Source organism: Mus caroli, chromosome 10, assembly GCF_900094665.2.
Source record: "Mus caroli chromosome 10, CAROLI_EIJ_v1.1, whole genome shotgun sequence".
NCBI lineage: Eukaryota > Metazoa > Chordata > Mammalia > Rodentia > Muridae > Mus > Mus caroli.
In genome coordinates, this window is record NC_034579.1 from 46,978,235 (window position 1) to 46,999,830 (window position 21,596).

At 40.7% G+C, this 21,596-nt stretch overlaps 1 protein-coding gene across 2 annotated transcripts in view; it reads right to left on the reverse strand.

The window, feature by feature from the left end:
* Ros1 (ROS proto-oncogene 1, receptor tyrosine kinase) overlaps positions 1 to 21,596 on the reverse strand; it is a 125,694-nt gene that overhangs the window by 33,339 nt on the left and 70,759 nt on the right. Inside the window, exons 26-33 of one of the 2 annotated variants that reach the window (XM_021174702.2) lie at positions 21,023 to 21,202; positions 13,741 to 13,940; positions 12,190 to 12,334; positions 10,861 to 11,093; positions 8,170 to 8,346; positions 5,039 to 5,207; positions 3,296 to 3,413; positions 569 to 759 (exon numbers count right to left, since the gene is read on the reverse strand). In XM_021174702.2, coding sequence (XP_021030361.1) covers positions 569 to 759; positions 3,296 to 3,413; positions 5,039 to 5,207; positions 8,170 to 8,346; positions 10,861 to 11,093; positions 12,190 to 12,334; positions 13,741 to 13,940; positions 21,023 to 21,202 — 1,413 coding nt within the window. The remainder of the gene's footprint in view (positions 1 to 568; positions 760 to 3,295; positions 3,414 to 5,038; positions 5,208 to 8,169; positions 8,347 to 10,860; positions 11,094 to 12,189; positions 12,335 to 13,740; positions 13,941 to 21,022; positions 21,203 to 21,596) is intronic. The other variant, XM_021174701.2, reaches the window with a different exon arrangement.

A 21,596-nucleotide genomic window follows, 5' to 3' on the forward strand; every position in this document is an offset into this window, starting at 1 on the left:
AAGGAAGGAAGGAAGGAAGGAAGGAAGGAAGGAAGGAAGGAAGGAAGGAAGGAAGGAAGGAAGAGAGTTGTTCTAAGTCTCTCGGGTAAAAGAGAGCAGTAGAAGGTAGATACTACGTATGGCCGAAAAGACAGAGGGCAGATAATAGACACTCTTGGAAGTCTGTGTAAGAGCATGGAATTGGGGTGGTAGATGGTCGGGAGTGGCCACCTACTACTGAGAAGTGATAAGATAAGAATGATGTTTTAAAGCTAGGCATGGTGGCACATGCCTTTAATTCCAGCTCTCAAGAGTTCAAGACCAGCCTAGGCTGCAAAGTGAGTTCCTAGACAGCCATAGCTGTTACGCAGAAAAACACCATCTCAATAGAAGCAAAAGAAATCAAAATTAAAAAAATGAAATTTTAAGAAGAAATACACCAGATAAACTGAACCATTCGGTAACTTGTGTTGTTGGTTATTCATCCATCACATCTGTTCATATTTGTTGCTAATAATAAGTATGTATCTATCTTTGGCACTAAATATTTATGTAATAAATGAGTGTACAGACAGATATGTTAACATACCTTCCACTATTGTAATGTCTTCACTGATTTCACTGTATTCTCCAAGTCCAATTTCATTTGCAGCAACTGCTCTGAACTGAAATGTTCCTTTTAGGTTTTTTGATCTCCATGTGCAAATGCTACTGCAGGACCCATTAAACACCACCTTCCACCTTGAACTCTGGTTCTGTGAGTCATTTGAAATGCCTTTTCTGCAGAAAAAACAGTAGATGAATAGACACCGACAGTACATAAAACACTATGGGGTTATTTCTAGTCACTTACTACACACTTGACCCTTGACCTTACCTCTGCTGCATGATTCACTGCAGAACACAGCATGTTTATTAAAGTTTTAGTGATTCATGAGCAAACCAACTAAACCCACGAAGAGAGAAAGTTGGTGACCCCATTCCTGCTGTTTAAAATGCAGGAAATTGCTAATCTCCAAACACATAAGTACTTCACAGTTTTGGGCTCAAAAATTTGCACTTTTGCCTTTTCTGTTTTTAATCTTTTCTTTTCTGCATGCATGTATGGTATATACGTACATGTGTGTATACAGCCCTGCATGATAGTCCAGGCAATAGGAAGATATTGGGTGTCCTACCCTATCACTTTCTGCCTTATTCCCTTGAGACAGGGTCTGTCACTAAACCTGAAGGTAGATTAGAATCCAGAAAGCCCCAGTAAAGCTGTCTCCACCTGTCACAGGGACAGTGTTATAGGCATGTACACAGCTACACCTGGCTTTTTATGTGGGGTCTGAGGATTCAAACTCAAGTCCTTATGTTTTCTCAGTAAGAACTCTTATCCACTGAGCCATGTCCCTAGTCTTTTTGCTTGTTTGATTGGTTGGTTGGTTGGTTGGTTGGTTGGTTGGTTGGTTGGTTTTTTTTAAACAGAGCTATTTCTGCAGCCAGGATGTCCTTGAACACATGATCCTCCAGTCCTTCCCTTCTGAGTTCTTGGATTACAGGTGTGAATACCATACTTGGCTTATATATTTTTTTAAATTTTTCAGTCTCCTGTGTCACTTGTAATTTACTTATGCCATCTTTAGATAAAATGTAGAATTTAGAATTGCAAGAACAGTAATTCTTAATAAGTTGGTGTATAGACAGGTAGTTCAGCCACCAAAATTATCAGTATGTGTGAGTGGAGGTGTCAGGGGGGTGGGTTAAAAAAAATGTAGAGTTTAACTAGAGTATCCTTTCTGAAGCTATGACTTAGAGATAATCATATGATAACACTTCCTCCTGTCCTATAGTATCGATATTATAATACCAATAAATAGCTGCATGGCAAGGGTATGCAAGCCATTTAGGTAAAATAACACATTTAGGATCTTACTGAAGGGAGCACACTAAGGAGTCCCAGCAAGGATAAAGTCATGGCCTGGATGTTGCACACCATTGTAGTCAAAGACCACCAAGATAGTTCATAAACGTATTCTACTATGTATAAAAAACAGAGACAAATTATTTCTTCACAATTGTAACTAAAAATGTAACCCAAAGAATTTCCTAACATGAGCAGGAAATTTTCTGAGGTTCTGGGGATGCCAGAGTAAAGGCGAAGCAAAAATAGACCTAAAGCTCAAGTTGCCAGGACTATAATTATGGAAGTGACTTCTGTCCTTGGAGCCTCTTAAAGATGGTTTCATAGTCCCGTGAGGGGAGTGTCTTTGGAATTTGGATTTCTCCCCTTGAGCTGGCACCAGGTCAGTCCTTCTGGGCCAGTTCCCTCACTGAACTCTGTAAACTGGCTGGGTCTGAGGGTACACGTGCTTCTCAGCTGCTGGTTTTAGGCGACAGCATATTCTCAGTCTTTGGAAACACACTCATCTGTTGACATCAGAAAGACAAGCCCACAGACCTGTTGACTTCACATCATGTCAGCTGCCTCCTCGTTTCAGATTCTGAAAAAGGTATACCTATCTTTCTGCCACTTTTCACCTGAGAGAATCCAACTTTGCTAAAACAAACATTTATCAGTTTACATGCACTCATTGTCTGACACCAAACGTCAGCTCAGCTTCTTTTTTTTTTTTCTTTTATTAGATATTTTCTTTATTTTCATTTCAAATGTTATCCCCTTTCCTGGTTTCCCCTCCTAAAACCACCTATCCCCTTCCCCTCCCCTACCCCTGCTCATTCAACCCACCCACACCTACTTCCTGGTCCTGGCATTCCCCTATACTGGGGCATAGAACCTTCACAGGACCAAGGGCCTCTCCTCCCATTGATGACGGATAAGGCCATCCTCAGCTACACATGCTGCTGGAGCCATGAGTCCCACCATGTGTACTCTTTGGTTGAAGGTATAGTCCCTGGGAGCTCTGGGGATACTGGACCCAAGGAACTGAAGGGGTTTGCAGCCCCATAGGAGGAACAACAATATGGACTAACCAGCCCCGCTTCTTAAGCAGAGTGGATATTAAGTAAACATTGGTTGCATAAACTCTGAGGGAGCGGTTTCTGTGAAGTTTGAATGAACAGTTGCAGATTTCTGAGTGATGTGGTGTGTTTTGTAATTAAGAAGGTCAAGGCTAACTTTAGGGAATGGGCAAAGACCATCATGGAAACATTCGAAAATCCGTAAAGATTCATTTTTCTATATAAATGTACTGAATTATGGGCAGAATTATTGCTTTTGACCACCTTGTAACTGACTGTTTTAGTTCTTGAGACACATAAGGCCCCGGTTGATATATATCTGACCTCAAGGACACAAATTGACACGTACCTGACCTCAAGGGTGTAGTACATCAATCTGCTCCCATTATCTTCAGCTTTTTCCCACTGGATTGAATTTTTACTCCCTTCTAGTAATTTAGGAATACCTGGTTTGCTTGGGACTCCAGCTTTATGGGGATAAAGAGAGAATTGACAGATATGTTAGAAGTACAAAGTATTTTGCATTAGTTATCTTTCTCTGGAATATGCTGCAGATGATAAATGTATTAGAGAAATATTCTGATACAGAAGGTGTGTGTGTTTACATGTGCTTATTTATATGGAAGCCAGAGGATAACATCAAGTTTTGGTCTTCAGTTATCACCCACATTACATTTTTGAGAGAATCACTCATTGGTTTAGTGCTCACTGGGCTGGGTTGGCTGCTCAAGGAGTCCCAGAGATCTACCTGCGTCCACCTGCCATAGCACTGGGGTTACAAGTACTCTACCACATCCAGATGTTTGGTGTGGGTTCTGGGAACTGAACCCAGAACCTCACACTTACCTAGCAAGCACTTTTCTGCTTGAGCTGTCTTCCCAGACCTGAAGCACATATTTTTATGTGACTACATGAACCTTTCATTAATGATGGGTTGGCTACTTAGTAATAAGTGATAAATACAAATTTTTAAACAGTCATACTTTTGGAACCTTTGCCCTCTACTTTTTCAGGAATCAACCTGGAGTTATGGTGTTCAGAATGTTTTTTTTTTTTTTTGGTGTTTTTTTTTTGGGGGGGTTGGTTTTATGAGACAGGGTTTCAAACTGTGTAGCCCTGGCTGTCCTGGAACTTACTCTGTAGACCAGGCTGGCCTTGAACTCAGAAATCCACCTGCCTCTGCCTCCCAAGTGCTGGGATTATAAGCGTGCGCCACCACTACTCGGCGGTGTTCAGAATCTTAATCAAATAGATTGTAGGGCTTTTTTGGTTAGTTTTCGTTTACTTGTTTAAGAATTATTTATTTTATGTATATGAGTATGCTGTATGTCTTCAGACACACCAAAAGAGGGCATTGGATCCCACTACAGATAATTGTGAGCCACCATGTGGTTGCTGGAAATTGAACTCAGGACCTCTAGAAAAGCTGCCAATGCTCTTAACCACTGAGCCATCTCTCCAGCCCCATTTGTTTCTTCATTTTATCATTTGGACTATAAACTTTATTTTGTATGTATTTCTTGGGCATCCAGTTACTCTATTTTATATAGTTCTTGCTGAAAAAAAAAATACCTAGAGAGGATATCAAAAAACTGAAAGAAGGAAGTTTTGCCCATCTCAGGATCCTACAAACCCTAACCAGTATGTACTTTTTCCTTCCTGTAATGACTCCTGACTCTTCAATTAATTCACCTATGCTACAGACCTAGTGATGATTCTCAGGAAAATATTTGAGGGCCAATAGAGATGGCTTAGAGGTTAAGGGTAGTTGCTAGTCATGTAGAGGACACAGTTTCTGTTCCCAGGTTCCACGTGGTGACTCATAGCCATCTATAACTACAGTTCTAGGAGATCCAATAGCCTCTTCTGTCTAACATTGGAACCTGGTAATGTCACTAGGTACACAAGCAGGTACACATATATAGACTCAGATAAAACACTAACATACATAAATGAAAAATAGATATTTTTTTAGAAATGTGTGCTTCTAAAATGTGATTGGTAGAATTGAGAGACGAAAAAATAGCAGAGATGTTTGCATTACACATATATGCTAACATAATACATGTTAACAATATATGCTAATACCTACCTTTTGTCTTGAAGCTCTCTGGAATGGAGGAGCTATTTTCTCCTGTCGTATAGACCACCACCACTCGAATGTTATAAGAGGTGTAAGGTTGTAGATCTGTGATGTTACAGACATAAACTGGACCTTGGCTGCATGAAGCTTTGACATGGTAAAACTCATTATATTTCCACTAGAAAAAGAAGTATAACTAAGGTTTTTTCTTTTCAGAAACTCTTGGATGTAGAACTTGAGCAAAACTTAAATAAATTTATTTACATTAAAAGTAAGACCTTCTTTACACTGTTTAGTTCCAATCATTACCCTCTTCACTGATGGCCCCCTTGTTTCTTATGTCAGGTTATAATTAGATGAATGGCCCCTTTTAACTGAAGTGAAAGGTGGAGCATACCTAGGTCTGCTCAATGGAGAAGATTCAGAGCTGAGGCATGCTGCTCTCCCTAGGTGCAGACACTCACACTAAGGCGGGATGGCTAAAAATAGCAGTCACAGTGGAGGAACAAGGATGGACTCATATAAGGAGAGCCTCTATTTCAGGGACTGGTTCATTTTAAACTCATCATTTTATATGCTTTGATTCTCTGCTGAAGTCCATCAATAAGCCAAAACATTTGGGACTTTCCTTCCTCTAAGACTGTCTGCAGATATGTGCTGGCCATGCTTTATTCACATTCCTGGGAACCTAAAGTCCTCCAAAAGGGAAACTCTGGCCCACCATACACAGCCCTCCGCAGGTTAGACATTAAGTACAGGAAGGCTCCCTCCCATTCCACTTTACACATCTGATAGTTTTTAAGTTCAACTAAGTGAAGCTTCTTTTCTGTAGAAAATTACTTTTTAAAAAAAAATCCTTCTGAATTGGACATAGAACTGGAACAGGAGAACCCTGTCTGCTGTCCTCCCTTGACTTTGAGGAATGGAACGGTTGACTTAATGACTCACGCTCCTTCCTTCCATGGACATCACCCAAGTAGGACCGTTCTAGGGGTGTATCAGTCCTGGGACTCTTCTTTGCAGACATGTCCCAACTGGTGGCATTTGACTCACTATAGTATCTATCTCAGTCTGTGTCTTCTCATTAAGACAATGAGATACCTACCTATCGTTATCCCTCGAATCTTCTCCGGTCTGAGGAGCAACAGTAGTATCTCCTCTCCCTTTGACTTTACACTGAACTGAACTAAGATTATCTAAGTAAGTCCAAAAGAGAACAATCCTCCAATCTCCAATTTAGCCTTATTTTTATAAAGTCGTCATTTCAAATAGGCAAGTCACTAAAACAGTTTCAGTACAAAAAAGGAAAAATAGCTACATACTCAATACTCTATACTTGATCCTCTATTTCCTCACTCTATCCAAAAAGAGCAAAAATCACAAAAATATATAGTACATTTTTAAAACCCACAAAGAGAAAAGGGAGCATGAGCTGGGAGGGAGAGACTTTAAGGAAGCAGTGGAATGTATGTGACATAAAAGCAGAGGGGCTACTGTTGGAGAGAGGAAAGGACAAACACAGAGGGCAGTAGAAGGGATATGGATAAGAACAAGATCACTCTCAACACTTGAGTACAGATAGGGAAGGGACACTTGGGATCCCTCCACTAGCTGATGAGCTATTCATAATTAATGGCTGCTAGGGGAAAGGAGTCATTTTTCTTCAAGGGTAGAGACACAGGTAAATAGCTTCACACCGTGTACAAGAAAGTAAACTCCGCGGGTTACTAAGATAAACATGAAAGGAGAAGAAGGATGTTTTGGAAAGGGGTTTCCAAAGAGAAAGAAATGGCAGTAGGATGAGGTCAAAATAGGAAATATCCATGTATGAAATTGTCAAGAGTAAGTGAGAGGAGGTAAGAAAAGGGAATGGTGTGAACACTACCAAAATATATAACAGTCATGTATTAAATTATTAAATAATCAATTAAATTTTGTTTTAAAAAATAAATGTGCAAAAGGGAAACAATTTGACCTTTAAAAAAAAAGTGAGGTCTCTACAGTTCTATTTTGCTTTAAGCAACTCGAAAACAAGACGGTCTTAAATAGTCTTTACAAATGTTTCAACATAAACCTGTAAATGTGCAGACATGTACACAGCTAAGCACTGGTAAGAATGGTGAACAGCAATTACAACATCTTAATAATCTACTCTTGGTGCACCACTCTGAAAGCCAGTGTAAATTTCCTGTACAGAGTCCAGTTAGCTGAAACCTTAAACGTCAGTTTGGGTGTTGATTTAATAAATCATGAGGAATTCTGAATAAAGAAATATTTTAAACTTCATGTATTCACAGCAAACTGTTTGGGAATAAAGCGACTTCACTCTTCATTCTATTCTGTGGCTGTGCCCTACTTAAATGTTGAAAGCACACTTCCAAACTAGGTTTTGGCTTTTTGCTTGTTGGTTTACTATATTTTTTCATAGAAAACACCCAATTGTTATGGATTTTAAAGGTGAAAACATATACATTGAGTTTATTAATAATTAATATTTTGTTTAATATAATATTAGTAGGATGACTTACACAGTTCTTATAATTTTATGTGTAGGGGTGGTTGGCCTGAATCTATGTCTATGCACCTTGTATGTATGTTCCTGATTCTCTTTGAAAGACAGAAGACAGAGTCAGATCCCCTGGAGCAGTTGTGAGTAGCCAGGTGGGAATTGAATTGGGTTCTCTGGAATAGTAGTTAGTGATCTTAAGTCCTGAGGTATAACCCAGCCCCTATATGAGTCTTCTGAAAGTCAATTTTTTATTACATTTATTTAATGTGGGAGGGGGTAGGAGTGGAGAAACACATGTGCCGAGACTTGTGTCTAGAGATCAGAGGAAAATTTGTGAGAACAGGTTCTGTCCTTCTTCTTTGTGGGTCCTGTGGATCAAAATGAAGACCTCGGGCTTGACAATAAACACCTTTACCCTTGAACCACACTGCCATCCCTTCAAAGCAAACTGAACTTTGGATGCTATTTTGGATAAAACTTTACCTGCATAATTTACTACTTCTCATGCCAATTTGAGCCAATAAATGTTGGCAAGCACTGTTGATTTATACAAGAGAACATTCTAGTCATACAAAAGAATCTTTCCAGCTTATTGCAGATCATAAAACAAGGATTTGCATCAAAAGTCTACCTTCTGGAGTTCAAACCAAAATCCAGTGAGGTTAACGTTTGACGGAGCCTTCCAATCGAACTGCAGACTAGTGTTCCCTGGAATCAAGGCAGAGGGTTTCTCTGGTGTGTCAAACATGTTGACACTGACAGGATGACTCTCAGTACACCACATTTCCTCAGGGTGGCACGCCAGAACCTTTTTGTTAAAATAAATAAATAAATAAGCGCATCTTAGTCTTCTCGGAACATGATCTTGAATATGGCAATTAGAAGCATCTTGGTGGGACTAATATCCAATATATACAAAGAGATCAAAAAGCTGGACTCCGGAAATTCAAATAACCCCATTAAAAATGGGGTACAGAGCTAAACAAAGATTTCTCAACTGAGGAATACCAAATGGCTGAAAAGCACCTGAAAAAAATGTTCAACATCCTTAATCATCAGGGAAATGCAAATCAAAACAACCTTGAGATTCCACCTCACACCAGTCAGAATGGCTAAGATCAAAAATTTAGGTGACAGCAGATTCTGGCAAGGATGTGGAGGACGAGGAACACTCCTCCATTGCTGGTGGGATTGCAAGCTTGTACAACCACTCTAGAAGTCAGTCTGGTGGTTCCTCAGAAAATTGGACATAATACTACCAGAAGATCCTGTACATCGTGGTGCGGAGCCTAGTGCGCACCACGATGTACAACGTCCACAAGCAGGAACATATGCTCCACTATGTTCATAGCAGCCTTATTTATAATAGCCAGAAGCTGGAAAGAACCCAGATGTCCCTCAACAGAGGAATGGATACAGAAAATGTGATACATTTACACAATGGAATGCTACTCAGCTATTAAAAACAATGAATTTATGAAATTCTTGGACAAATGGATGTATCTGGAGGATATCATCCTTAGTGAGGTAACCCAATCACAAAAGAAGTCACTAGATATGCACTCACTGATAAGTGGATATTAGCACAGAAACTTAGAATACCCAAGATACAATTTGTAAAACACAAGAAAATCAAGAAGACGGAAGACCAACAGGTGGATACTTCATTCCTCCTTAGAATAGGGAACAAAATACTCATGAAAGGAGTTACAGAGACAAAGTTTGGAGCTATGACAAAAGGATGGACTATCCAAAGATTACCCCACCTGGAGATCCATCCCATAATCAGCCACCAAACCCAGACACTATTGCATAGGCCAGCAAGATTTTGATGAAGGGACCCTGTTATAGATGTCCCGTATGAGGCTATGCCAGTGCCTGGCAAATACAGAAGTGGATGCTCACAGTCAGCTATTGGATGGAACACAGGGTCCTCAATGGAGAAGCTAGAGAAAGCACACAAGGAGCTGAAGGGGTCTACAACCCTATAGGTGGAACAACAATATGAACTAACCAGTACCCCCAGAGCTCGTGTCTCTAGCTGCATATGTATCACAAGATAGCCTAGTCAGCCATCAGTGGGAAGAGAGGCCCCTTGGTATTGCAAACTTTATATGCCCCAGTACAGGGGAATGCCAGGGCCAAGAAATGGGAATAGGGGGTATAGGGGAGCAGGGTGGGGGGGAGGGTATAGGGAACTTTCGGGATAACATTTGAAATGTATATAAAGAAAATATCTAATACAAAAAAGTTTTAAAAATAAAATAAAATAAAACGAAGCACCTTGGTCCTTTCAGAACATAATCTTGAGTATGCCCAGGGCAGGGAGGTAGAGAGAGGGAGGGACCTGAACAGGAGAGAGGATGGACAGGGGGAAAGGAGGGAGCGGGATCAGCATGGGAAGAAACAGGAGAAATGTCCAGAGGGTCAGGAGGATGAGTAGGCATATGTAACAGAAGAGGATGGAGAATGGGGGAGGGTTGCGGAGTGGGGAACCACTCGACAGTCCCAGACAACAGGGAAGCAAGTGGTTCCCAGGACCCAATGGGAATGACATTAGCTGAAATACCCAACAAAGGGGAGAGAGAACCTGAAGAGACCACCTCCAGTAGATAGGCATGGCCCCAAGGTGAGGGATAGGGCCACCCACCCATATCGAAATTTTTAACCCAGAATTGTCCCTGTCTAAACGAAACACAGGGAGAAAACTGAAGCAGAGACCACCCCACCTTGGGATCCATCCCATCTGCAGACACCAAATCCAGATACTATTGCTGATACCAAGAAGTGCTCCCATACTGGAGCCGGGCATGGCTGACCTCTGAGAGGCTCTGCAAGCATCTCACTAAGAGAGATGACGATATTCACAACCAACCATTGGACTGAACCTGGGGACCCCAACGTAAGAGTGAGGGGAAGGATTGAAGGAGCTAAAGAGGATTGCAAACCTATAGAAAAAAAAAACGCTATCAACTAACTGGACCCCCCCCCCCCGCGTGCTCCCAGGGGCTAAACTACCAATCAAAGAGTATACATGGATGGGTCTATGGCTCCAGCTACATAGCAGAGGATGGCCTTATCTGGCATCAGTGGGAGGGGAAGCCCTTGGTTCTGTAGAGGCTTGATGCCCCAGCATTGGGGGATGCTAGAGGGGTGAAATAGGAGTAGGTAGGTGGGGGGGGGAGCACCCTCTTAGAGGCAACAGGGAGGGGGATGGGATGGGGAGTTTGCAGAGGGAAGACTTGGAAGGGGGACAACATTTAAAATGTAAATTAATAAAATAACCACTTAATTTTTAAAAAGCGCCCAGAACACTCAATACCTTCATCACATAGAGCTGTCCACCAGATAGTTTAGTGACGAGCAGAGAAAGCCTGGCACTTGGAAATTCACCCTGTCTTAGAGGAGTCTCAGGAATGGGAGCCAGGTATGACATAACCAGCTGATAGCGGACTGACTCTTTGGGTCCGTTTGGCTGATGGGATTCTGTCCAGAATACATGGAGACTGGTGTCCGACAACACAGTTGCGTTGATATGACAAACTGCCCCGGGCACTGAAATAAATAGCATCGAAGGATAAGGAACATTGCAACAGTGCTAGGTGGTGGAAAGAAGCAAGAGAGTCAGTTGAGGAACAGTGCTGTCATGTGAAGAGAACGAGTTACAGAGGTCCAAAGGAAAGTTGGCCACTTACATAATGGGAAGTGAGCAGGCTGCCTGAAAAGATGTTGTCTATTTTTGCCTAATGACCAAATCATTCTCTGACCCCAGCTCAAGTCTACAGGCAGTGATGAACTATGAAATTTGAGACAGCTTTGTGACAACCATCAAAAACAGCTGAAAGAAATGATTTCCAGCCTTTGGATTCTCAGTCTACTATTTCCAAGACTGTAAGGCTGCATTAGTTTAAGCCCAAGGGCACTGGGCATATTTCACATTATATCTTGGTTTTCCTATCCTGCCACATGTGCAGAAACCTCTGGTTACATGGGAGGAGAGTGACACTGCATGGCAGGACCAAAGCATGTGCTTCTTGGTCAATCTACATTTTGATGTCTTCCCTTCTAGTTACATTGTGCTTTGCTGGACTCTGTTCTGTCAAGGGTACAAGCCAGAATCAAGTCTCTAAAGTGTTTCCCCCAGAGTTAACAGCTCTTATTGAGGGACTGGCAAGATGGCTCAGCGGGTAAGAGCACTGACTGCTCTTCTGAAGGTCCTGACTTCAAATCCCAGCAACCACATGGTGGCTCACCACCACCTGTAATGAGATCTGACATCCTCTTCTGGAGCGTCTGAAGACAGCTACAAGTACTTATGTATAATAATAAATAAATCTTTGGGACAAAACGAGCAGGGACTGAGTGAGTGGGGCCAACCAGAGTGAGCAGGGTTGACCAGAGTGAGCAGAGATCCTAAAATTCAATTCCCAACAACCACATGAAGGCTCATAACCATCTGTACAAGCTACAGTGTACTCATATACATAAAATAAGTAAATAAATCTTTTTTTTAAAAAAAGTTCTTATTGAACTTTAATGTTTCACCCTCATAATGATGATTACTTAGCATTCAGATAAAAAAAATACAGACATGGGCATCACACATATTATAGAATTCCACACTAGAAACCCACAGCAGCCCATAGCTCACCTCCACTTTTAGTTTGTCCTTGAATCTCTTTTCCAAGAGGTAAATGTTCTAAAGGCTCTGAATAATAGTTCTTCACAGCTATCTGAATCACGTACATTGAAAATGGCTTCAGACCTTCAATCCGGGCTACATTCTCCTGTGATTCCTGTCATTGAATTTTACATTAAGTATTTGAATCTTGTGTTTCATACAAACCACTGTTAGTGATACTACTGTCTTAATCTAACAGACTTGACTTGTTTACTGTCTCCATGAATTAGCAACAGATGATTAGCAGGCAACCATCCTCAGCAAATGTGGAATTACTCACCACACAAGGCAGTGAGATCCCGAAGAGAAACAGCACTTCGTTCTCATTGCCTCACAATGTGGGACTGTCAGTTTGCAAACTTGTGTGAACATAATGAAAGATCAAATAAATGCTGTTAAATATCCTCAGAAATCAAGTCTAATGGACTGAACAACATGCTGGGGGCTCTGGTTCTCAATGCTGCCTGTGCTTTAAAAACCTCCAAGAAGGTTTCTGAACATGTGCTTTGGTACCACTCTTGGCAATCCTGACTGGGTGGTCTTGTGTGAAGCCAAGGCTAAGAGTACCTGACTTACACTTGTCTTAATCATTTTACAGACAGGAAACTATAGTTGGTCTAATACCAAAAGTGTCCTGCACTATAACATAGCTTATTCAGCATAATGTACACTTTATGATAACACACAGTATCTGTTGCCCAAAGCTGATGATCAATTTCCATTCTTTAAATTGGTTAAATAAAACAATTACAAAGAAAAATATTGAACACAGATGAGTCTGTTACTCTAATACCAAATGGCAACCAAACACATTGGTATTGAAGTGAATAGAGGCAACTCATTTACCCAAGAAATAGCTACATCTAGGCACGGTGATATATGCCTGTAATGTCATATATTACACCAGAGGTAAGGTATCCCACAAGGCCAACCTGGCCTATGGGGCTAGTTTCCTGCCAGTTCAGATTATAGAGTAAAATGATGTCTCAGAGAGACAGAGAAAAACAATGAGTGCACTGTCTACTGCATGTCTACTATTCCACACATCTAGGAAAACAACGACAGATAACAAGCAGATGGAGTCCATAGAGTACATATCACAACACAGAACAAGTAGACAAAATATTATTTATATTTTATGTTAGATAAATGTTATAAAATGATACAAAATAGTCACATTCTCCCTGCCTGATTCGATCTTTGGCTCTTCCATTTAATGGCTAGGTCATAGGAACAAGCTCTATAACTCTTGGGGACAATTAGGGAGGGGAATAAACTTTGTTCTCTCAGGACCTGCAAGAAACAGTTACCATGACAACCCATAGCTAGTGTTAATAAGTTTTCCTAATGTTTAGCTTACTCCCAGGCAAGAAGGCTAGAAACTAGTGTGCTTTGATCAGTCATTGGCTAGAAGAAGTTTTAAAACAAAGCTTAAAGTATCTTTGACCAAAAACATGGTTGAAAGGTTTACATCAAGTAAAAACATTGTAAAAAGACAAAAGCAGCCAGCTCCAGGCTTACCAGCATTTTGTGTCTCCTGTCAGAGCTGTTTGCCCTATTAGCTTCCATATAGTAAATCAGGTATGTTGATGTGGGGTGGGTAATACCATGCCACGTGAGGTTTGTCTTGACTGGAGGTAATTTGAGTGTGAGGCTGGTGTTGGTGGCATATAATATAGTTGCTTCTACCATATCTGAAGCTAGAGACAGATATGCTTTATCTAAAATAATAAGAAAAAAAAAGAAGGAATAGTAAGTTTATCTAACAAGGGTAACAGCAAATATTAGAAACAAATTTGTGGAGTACGCAGAACTTTAAATTGCAATGATAAATATGAAATGCTTTTGATATCGTGTCTACTTTGAGACCCTGGCTTTAGCACACTATCCTGGATCCTCCCCAGTGCACTCCTCCGTTTTCTCTACAGTCAAATCTATCTGATGTTTAGGATAGCATACTCAGAGGAAACTCATTTTCTAAAGTTCAGTTGCCCAATCTTGGTAGGTGTCTACTCTGTGAACCCTCCAGAGTGGCATTTGCCTCACTGATAATGAAGGGCAAATATTCTGTAAGGCATCCCTGACCCTCACCGCCTCCCTATCTAAGATGCAGCCACCATATCACTAGGGGCAGGAGCAATCTTGTAAGAACTTACTAGAAGGCATGTTAGCAAAGTTTGATGCTAGCAGGCATGGTGCACATGCTTGTAATAATAGCACGTGGGAGGCAGAGGCTCAAGGGTTTCATGCTAACATTTGTGTATGGCATGTTATTGCACCCTTAAATTGGTAGCTGTGACCATCTGCGACACATCACCACAAAATGTGGTGTGTTGACACCCTGTCATTAAAGTGGGAAAGACTCATAGAGTCTCTATAAAGATTTATATACAAATAATGGTTGGTGATAAAGAGATATTTTCTTTGGTGATAGGGTCACTGATAAGTATACATGCTTCTATAAACAAATTCTGATGCATTCAACTGTAAATAATGCTAATGAAATCCATTGGTTTACAAAAAATAAAAGACAGGTAAGTAGAAAAATTGGGTAAGGGGTCTGGCAATATGGCATAGTGGGTAAGGGCACTTCCTACAAACCTGGCAACCTGAGTTAGATTCCTTGAATCCATAGAAGAAGAGAAAGGACTCCTAACCTGTCCTCTGACCTCTACAGATGCATCGTGACTAGCATAAACCTGCATTCACACACACACACAGAGAGAGAGAGAGAGAGAGAGAGAGAGAGAGAGAGAAATAAAAACTTTTTAAAATTATATGAAATAGTAGAAGGGTGGCAAGATGAAGAGGAAGAATATGAGAAAGAGTGAAAGACTAGGAGAAGGAAATGGGTGGGTATGATCAAAATATGTTATGTACGTGTGTAAAACTGCCATAATGAACCCATTTTAGGTACAATTAATATGTTCTAATAAATACATTAAAATAAAAAAGAGCTTGATGTCAGCTTGAATGCCATAATGGGTTCAAGACTAACTTCAAGTACCTAGACAGACCCTGTGTCAAAAAACAAGAACAAACATATAGGAAAAACAGAAGTCAGGGTCCTGGTGGCATGATAGAGTACCTATGTATAACACACAACCAGATATGTCACACCCTGAGCACACACTGAGGGAGCAGTAGCCATATAGACTACAGTAGGGATAGGAAGGGCTGTGTGCTCTAGCCCACACAGTGGCACACCACAGTGAAGGTTTCCTTTCTTCTAGTTTGTGGCTGCTTCTGTGAGAAAACATTGATCAAGAGCAATCTGTGAGATGGAAGAGATTTATTTCAGCTTACAGTTTATAGTCCACAATCAAGGGAAACCAAAACAGAAACGTGGAGGCAGGGCTTGAAAGCAAACTCCGTGTATTAATACTGCTTAGTGGCTTGAGCCTCGTGGGTAGCTCAGTCTACTTTCTTGTATAGCCCAGGACCACCTGCCCAGGGTGGAAGTGCTAACTTCCCACCTTTCTACAACAATCACTAATGGAGAAAACACCTCACAGGCATGGCCACCACTCAGTCTTATGGACACAGTTCCTCAGTTAAGGTTCCTCCTTCTAGGTGGCATTGTGTTAAGTTGATATAAACTAACTAGCAGAATTGACAAATTGACAAATTGGCAGGCGTTTTTTGGAGGGAACTACAAGGGTATTTTAGAGCTTTGGCCTAGAAAAGGCTGCCAATTTCTGTATTAGTTTGCTGCTCTGTTGCTGTAATAAAATATCTATTAAAAACCAATTTTGAGGGAAAGGGGGATTTATTTATGCTTTACAGACTTTGCAATCTGTCAGTGTGGGAATCCAAGTCAGGAACGGAACCTGGAAGCAGGAACTGGCCCCGAGGCCGTGCAGAAACACTGCTTATTTGTTTGCTCCTCATACCCTGCTCAGCCTCCTTTCTTCTACAGTCCAGGACCACCCACCCAGGGAAGGCATCACCTATAGTGGGCCGGGCCCTGCTACGTCAGTCATCAATCAAGGAGCTGGGCGTGGTGGTACACACCTTTAATCCCAGCACTTGGGAGGCAGAGGCAGGTGGATTTCTGAGTTCGAGGCCAACCTGGTCTACAAAGTAAGTTCCAGGACAGCCAGGGCTATACAGAGAAACCCTATCTCGAAAAACCATCCAATCATCAATCAAGAAACTGCCCCATAGGTACATCCACACGCCAATCTGATAGAGGCAGTTCCTCAAGATTAAAGCTTCCTCATCCCAGGTGACTCTAACATGGATCAGGTTGACATACACTAACCACCACATCACTGATGCCTCTAAAATCATGTTTCTGTCATATGCAGCTGACTATAATTCTGATCCACTCATAAGTATTACGTAAGTTGTCTTCTAAAACACATCATCGTTATGCAAAGTGCCAACCACTGCAAATGTGATTTTATCTGAAACCTAACAACTCTATACCCACTCCTTGACCAATTGTCTACTGGAGTTTACAATTACATCTCCTGTCCACTGTTCTGTCTTGTCTCTTGACTCTGCAAAATTGTATTTTAGTCTGCTCACATTGCACTGTCTGCAAGCTAGCTAGGTTTCTACCTGTCTGCACCCTGGTGCAGGCTCCCTCCACAGTCTGGAATGATCTTCTTCATACATCGTATCTTCAGGGAAGCCCTGACCAAGCTCTAATGCAGGGGAGAGCATTACTTCTGTGACCCCATCACAGACTTGCTTTCTTCCTCCATGACACTGGATACATTCATTTTTAGTTTGATGCTTTATTGCTTATCCAGCAGTGGAATGTGGAGCTTCAGAATCTCAGACTGAACTCGCTCAGAGTTCCAGAAGATAGAGTGACACATTTTAGCTACAGTTTTTCCTAACTGGTGCTTTGCAAACTATAAACACACCCCTTGCATCTAACAAGAAACTTAAGAGAGGGATGTCTAAGCACCAAATACTTGATTGAGCCCACGCCTCCACCTCTCTGAGAAGGTGACGCCAGTTCTTCTACAGAAAGAGTTATCTAATGCACAAATATTTATGTATCATTCTACTTCCTCGCACTCCACATTTCAAATGAATGTTATCTATTATCATAGATCATAAGCTGTTGTGAAATGACCCTAATGTGGAGATTCCAGTTATGGATTCCAAAGTGAGCAAAGCATGCTCACCTAGACCTACACCTTTGATTCCTGAGAAAAGGGAGTGAACAAAGAGCCCGTGATTCTAACTTTGAGGACACTGGGAAGGCCTGAGGGTTTGGAGAAAGATAATTTCACTAATGATACAGGACGGGCCACTCTTCAGTCACTCTTCAGTTACATGATGCTATTCATTTGTGCTAAATTCTAGTCTAAATAAATAATGGGATCCTTATATTAGGGAAAATGGGACAAAAAATTAATTCAAAAAATTCAAAAAGTAATGTTATTTGTTTTTATTCAACAAAATGGCAGATACATTGAAATGTTGGAAATGTCATTTGGAAGGTACTGAAAGAAAGATTTCACTCCCTGTCCATACCACACACACCACGCGAGCATACACACACACATACACACACATACACACACACACACACACACACACACACACACAGTCTCCCTTTCCACTGTTCCATCTTTCAAACCCTTTACATTTTGAACATGCTATCTCAGGAGCAAAGAAACTAGTAATTGCCTAGAGTCTCCAGCAGATGGAGGTAAAGCACTCTTCCCACATGGACCTACAGCTTGGTAAAGGGGAAGCTTCCCTCCACACTAATGAGAGCATCTTAGGCTGTAGTGAGTTTCTGCCTCCCTTAGAAACATTTTCTGTTAGGTATGTGTTGGGGCTGTTATTCAACATCAAACAGAGTCTGCATCTTGTTTTCATTCCCTCCCCCCCGACCCCCATGCACATTGGTTGCTTTATTTCCTTGTTTAACCACAAACTTACACTGTACTACTTTGTGCTACAATTTGCTCTTTTGTTTGACTTACAAAGCCCAATTACAATTACTATGTAATTCAGAACATAAAATTATCATGCAGACAAAATTTAATTTTTTGAATATTTCATTGTTTTGGTGGAGTCCTTGAGTTATTTTACTAATTGCTCACATATTTATAACCACTTTTCCATTAGTTTATCTATATATGCACTTTACATTCCAATTGTAGGCCACCAAACCCTAATCAAGTGGCCACCTCCTGTCACCAGGCAGGACTTCCAGTGGAGGGTGGACACTGACTGATCCACAAACCTTCAACCCAAAATTTATCCTGCCTACAGGATGTGAAGGGATAAAGATGGAGTAGAGATTGAAGAAATGACCAACCAATGACTGGTTCAACTTGAGACCCATTCCATGGGAGAGAGCCAGTCCTTGACACTATTAATGATATTCTGCTATGCTCACAGGCAAAGGACTAGCATTTTCTTTTCTTAATCAACAATTTTTCTAGTGCAGTTTGGAGTTCACAATAAAATTGATATGAAGTTGGAGAGCTCTCACATACATGTCCCAATCAATACATAGACCCCCTCATTACCAATAACCCCCCTATAGTCAATGAGCCCACTGGAAAATGTTATTACCTAAAGAGCATAGTGTATATCAGGCTTTTCTGTTGATCTGTATGTTTGATGATTTAGAAAATGCCCTATGGCATGGTCCCACTCTTAACATTATCCTACAGAGGCATTTCACTACCTTAAACACACTCTGTGTTCCACCTACATATCCCTTTTCCCCTCAACTCCTAGCTACCACTGATTCCATTACTACCTGATCTAGTTTGCCTCTTAGCTGCTATGAAAAATGCTTACCAAAACCAACTTGGAAAAGAAAGGTTTATTTGGCTTCAAAGGTGTACCCTTGAAGCATTCTACAGACTTGACAGATCACTTGCTAGTTATTTGAGTGCTTGTTATTTGGGGAAGCCACAGCAGGAACTGAAGCAAGAGACTGAAAAAGGGACACTGCTTGTTGTCTTGCTTCTTCTGGCTTGCTCTCTGGCTTCCTTTTTCTCCCCAGACCCATCTGCCTAGGGATGTGGTCACCCACAGTAGGCTGGACCCTTGTACATCAAATAGCAGCTAAGAACATACTGAGAAAGAGAAAAGGGGTGAGTCCAGGTGGTAGACAAAAGTAGATGAAGGGGAAATAGTAATCAGGATATATTATATGAGAAACAAAACTATTTTCCATAAAATAAGAAAAAGATGATGACCCATAGGTCAGTCTGATGGAGATAATTCCCCAATGGATGTTCTTTCTTCCCAGATGACTCTAGTTGGTGTCAAGTTTGACAAAACCAAGCAATGCACTGTGGCTGTGATTTCTGCATTTGCAGAATGCCATGCAGCTGTAATCATATAATAGGTGAGGTAATCTTTTCAATTTGGTCTCTTTCACTGATTTCTATGATTGCGTGTTTTCTCCACATCTTTTTACAATTTCATGGCTCCTTTCTTTTTTTTATATCCAAATATAAACCTTTAGGTTTCTAATTCACCATTAGCTAATTTGGGGGTTGATTAAAAGGTTTTCTTTCTAACTTAACTTGTTAGAAATATTCTCCTTTCACCATTATATTCCTTTTATCCCTCTGTCAAAGATTACCTTGACTATATTTATGAGGGTCTGTCTCCAAGCTGTCTACTTACACTATTGTTTGTTTAGCTATATTCACTGTCTTTCAATGCCTTAGGGCCTTGATAACTATAACTTTGTAGAAAGAGTTCAGGTTAGTTCAAACTTATTGACATTACACTTTTCCTTTGATATTATGTTAGTTTCTTTTTTAATCTTCACATAAACATTACAATGTGCTTCTCAATATCCACGAGATCATTTCCTGGATGCTGAAAGACTGCTTTGAACTGACAGATCAAATTAGGGAGAGGCAGCATCTTGACTTCATATCCATGAATGTAGTCTCTGTAGACATTCACTTCTTTTTAGTACTCCCACCAGAATTTGGTAGAATTTGTCATATATGGTTTGTACATATTTCGTTAGACTTATATACAAGTATTTTATTTGGGGAGATGACAATACAAATAGTCTTACTTTATTGCTAATTTGACTGGTTTGTTGCTGAAAAAAATGAAATTTGCAGCATTCTACAGACTTGACAGATCACTTGCTAGTTTTGAGAGAAATGTTTTTGCCAGATTTTCCAGATTTTCTGTGTAATTGATCATGTCATCTGAAGGTGAACACTGTGTTATTTCTCCCTCCTCAGTCAATGTGCTCTTTATTTCCTGTCCACATTGAAAGACAAGTGTGGTAGTTATAAAAACATATGCACACACACACACATGCATAATAAAATCACTGTTGCTATTAATTTCAACAACCTTACATTTAGAACAACTAAGAAAAATAATCATTCCTGTTTTCCTCTACTACTCATTTCTCTGAAACTCCTCCATCATAACATAGATCTGAGATTCTGACCCAAATCATTTTCCTTCCTTGTAAAGAACTTCTTTTAATATGTCTTCCAAGGCAGTCTACTTAATCTACGTAATACATAATAGATTAATAAACGCAGTAATTAATTTAACCTTGCAAGAGAGCAGAGGTTTTATGTAATGCTTTTGACACTACTAAAAGGCCTAAACCAGAAAGAAGAGATAGAGTACAAGTGCACAGAATAGGTCATAGGCTCCCATGTCTAAATGCTGCCTACTGCAGTCCAAGTTGTGTGCATTTGTGAAACAGAGTAAACAACAGGCAGGCCTGACAGAATGTGGGGTGAAAGTGAGAGCCTAATACAGAGATTGAAGGAACAAACAGCCTTGGAAGGGAACAAGCACACTGTGTGGGCGACGCTGTTACCTGGAAAAGGCTGCAGAGCAGAACTGTAAGCCAAGATATGCTTACTCCTGGAGGCCTTCACCTGGGAAAGGATGGCCCCGCTTCCCTTCTTTGCTTGATAAATCTGGGCATCATTCTTTGTTTTCATGATCCAATATATAAACTCCCCATCCACTGTTAAGCTAATGATTCTTTTTCCTGCTTTATTCAAAACACAAAGAAAAAATTAAAAGATAAAGAATTAAACAAAATAACATAAAATTAGGTACCTTAAGTTTTCTGCTCTAAATAATGTATGAAGTTACTTTTTTGCTAAGAAAACTGCTAAGTTTTAAACCTTTCAACATTAAAAAACAAAACGTATTTTATGCCATTTGGCTCAACAATGTTGTCTCACTTTTTTTAGACTCAGTGAAGTCAGAGTAAACATTGGCACTGTCAGTTCCTTTGCTCTGGACCATGACCAAATAGCTTATATTAGCTGACTGATGAGCTTCCAATGACTCACCTGCCTCTGCCTCTGCCTCTGCCTCTGCCTCTGCCTCTGCCTCTGCCTCTGCCTCTGCCTCTGCCTCTGCCTCTGCCTCTGCCTCTG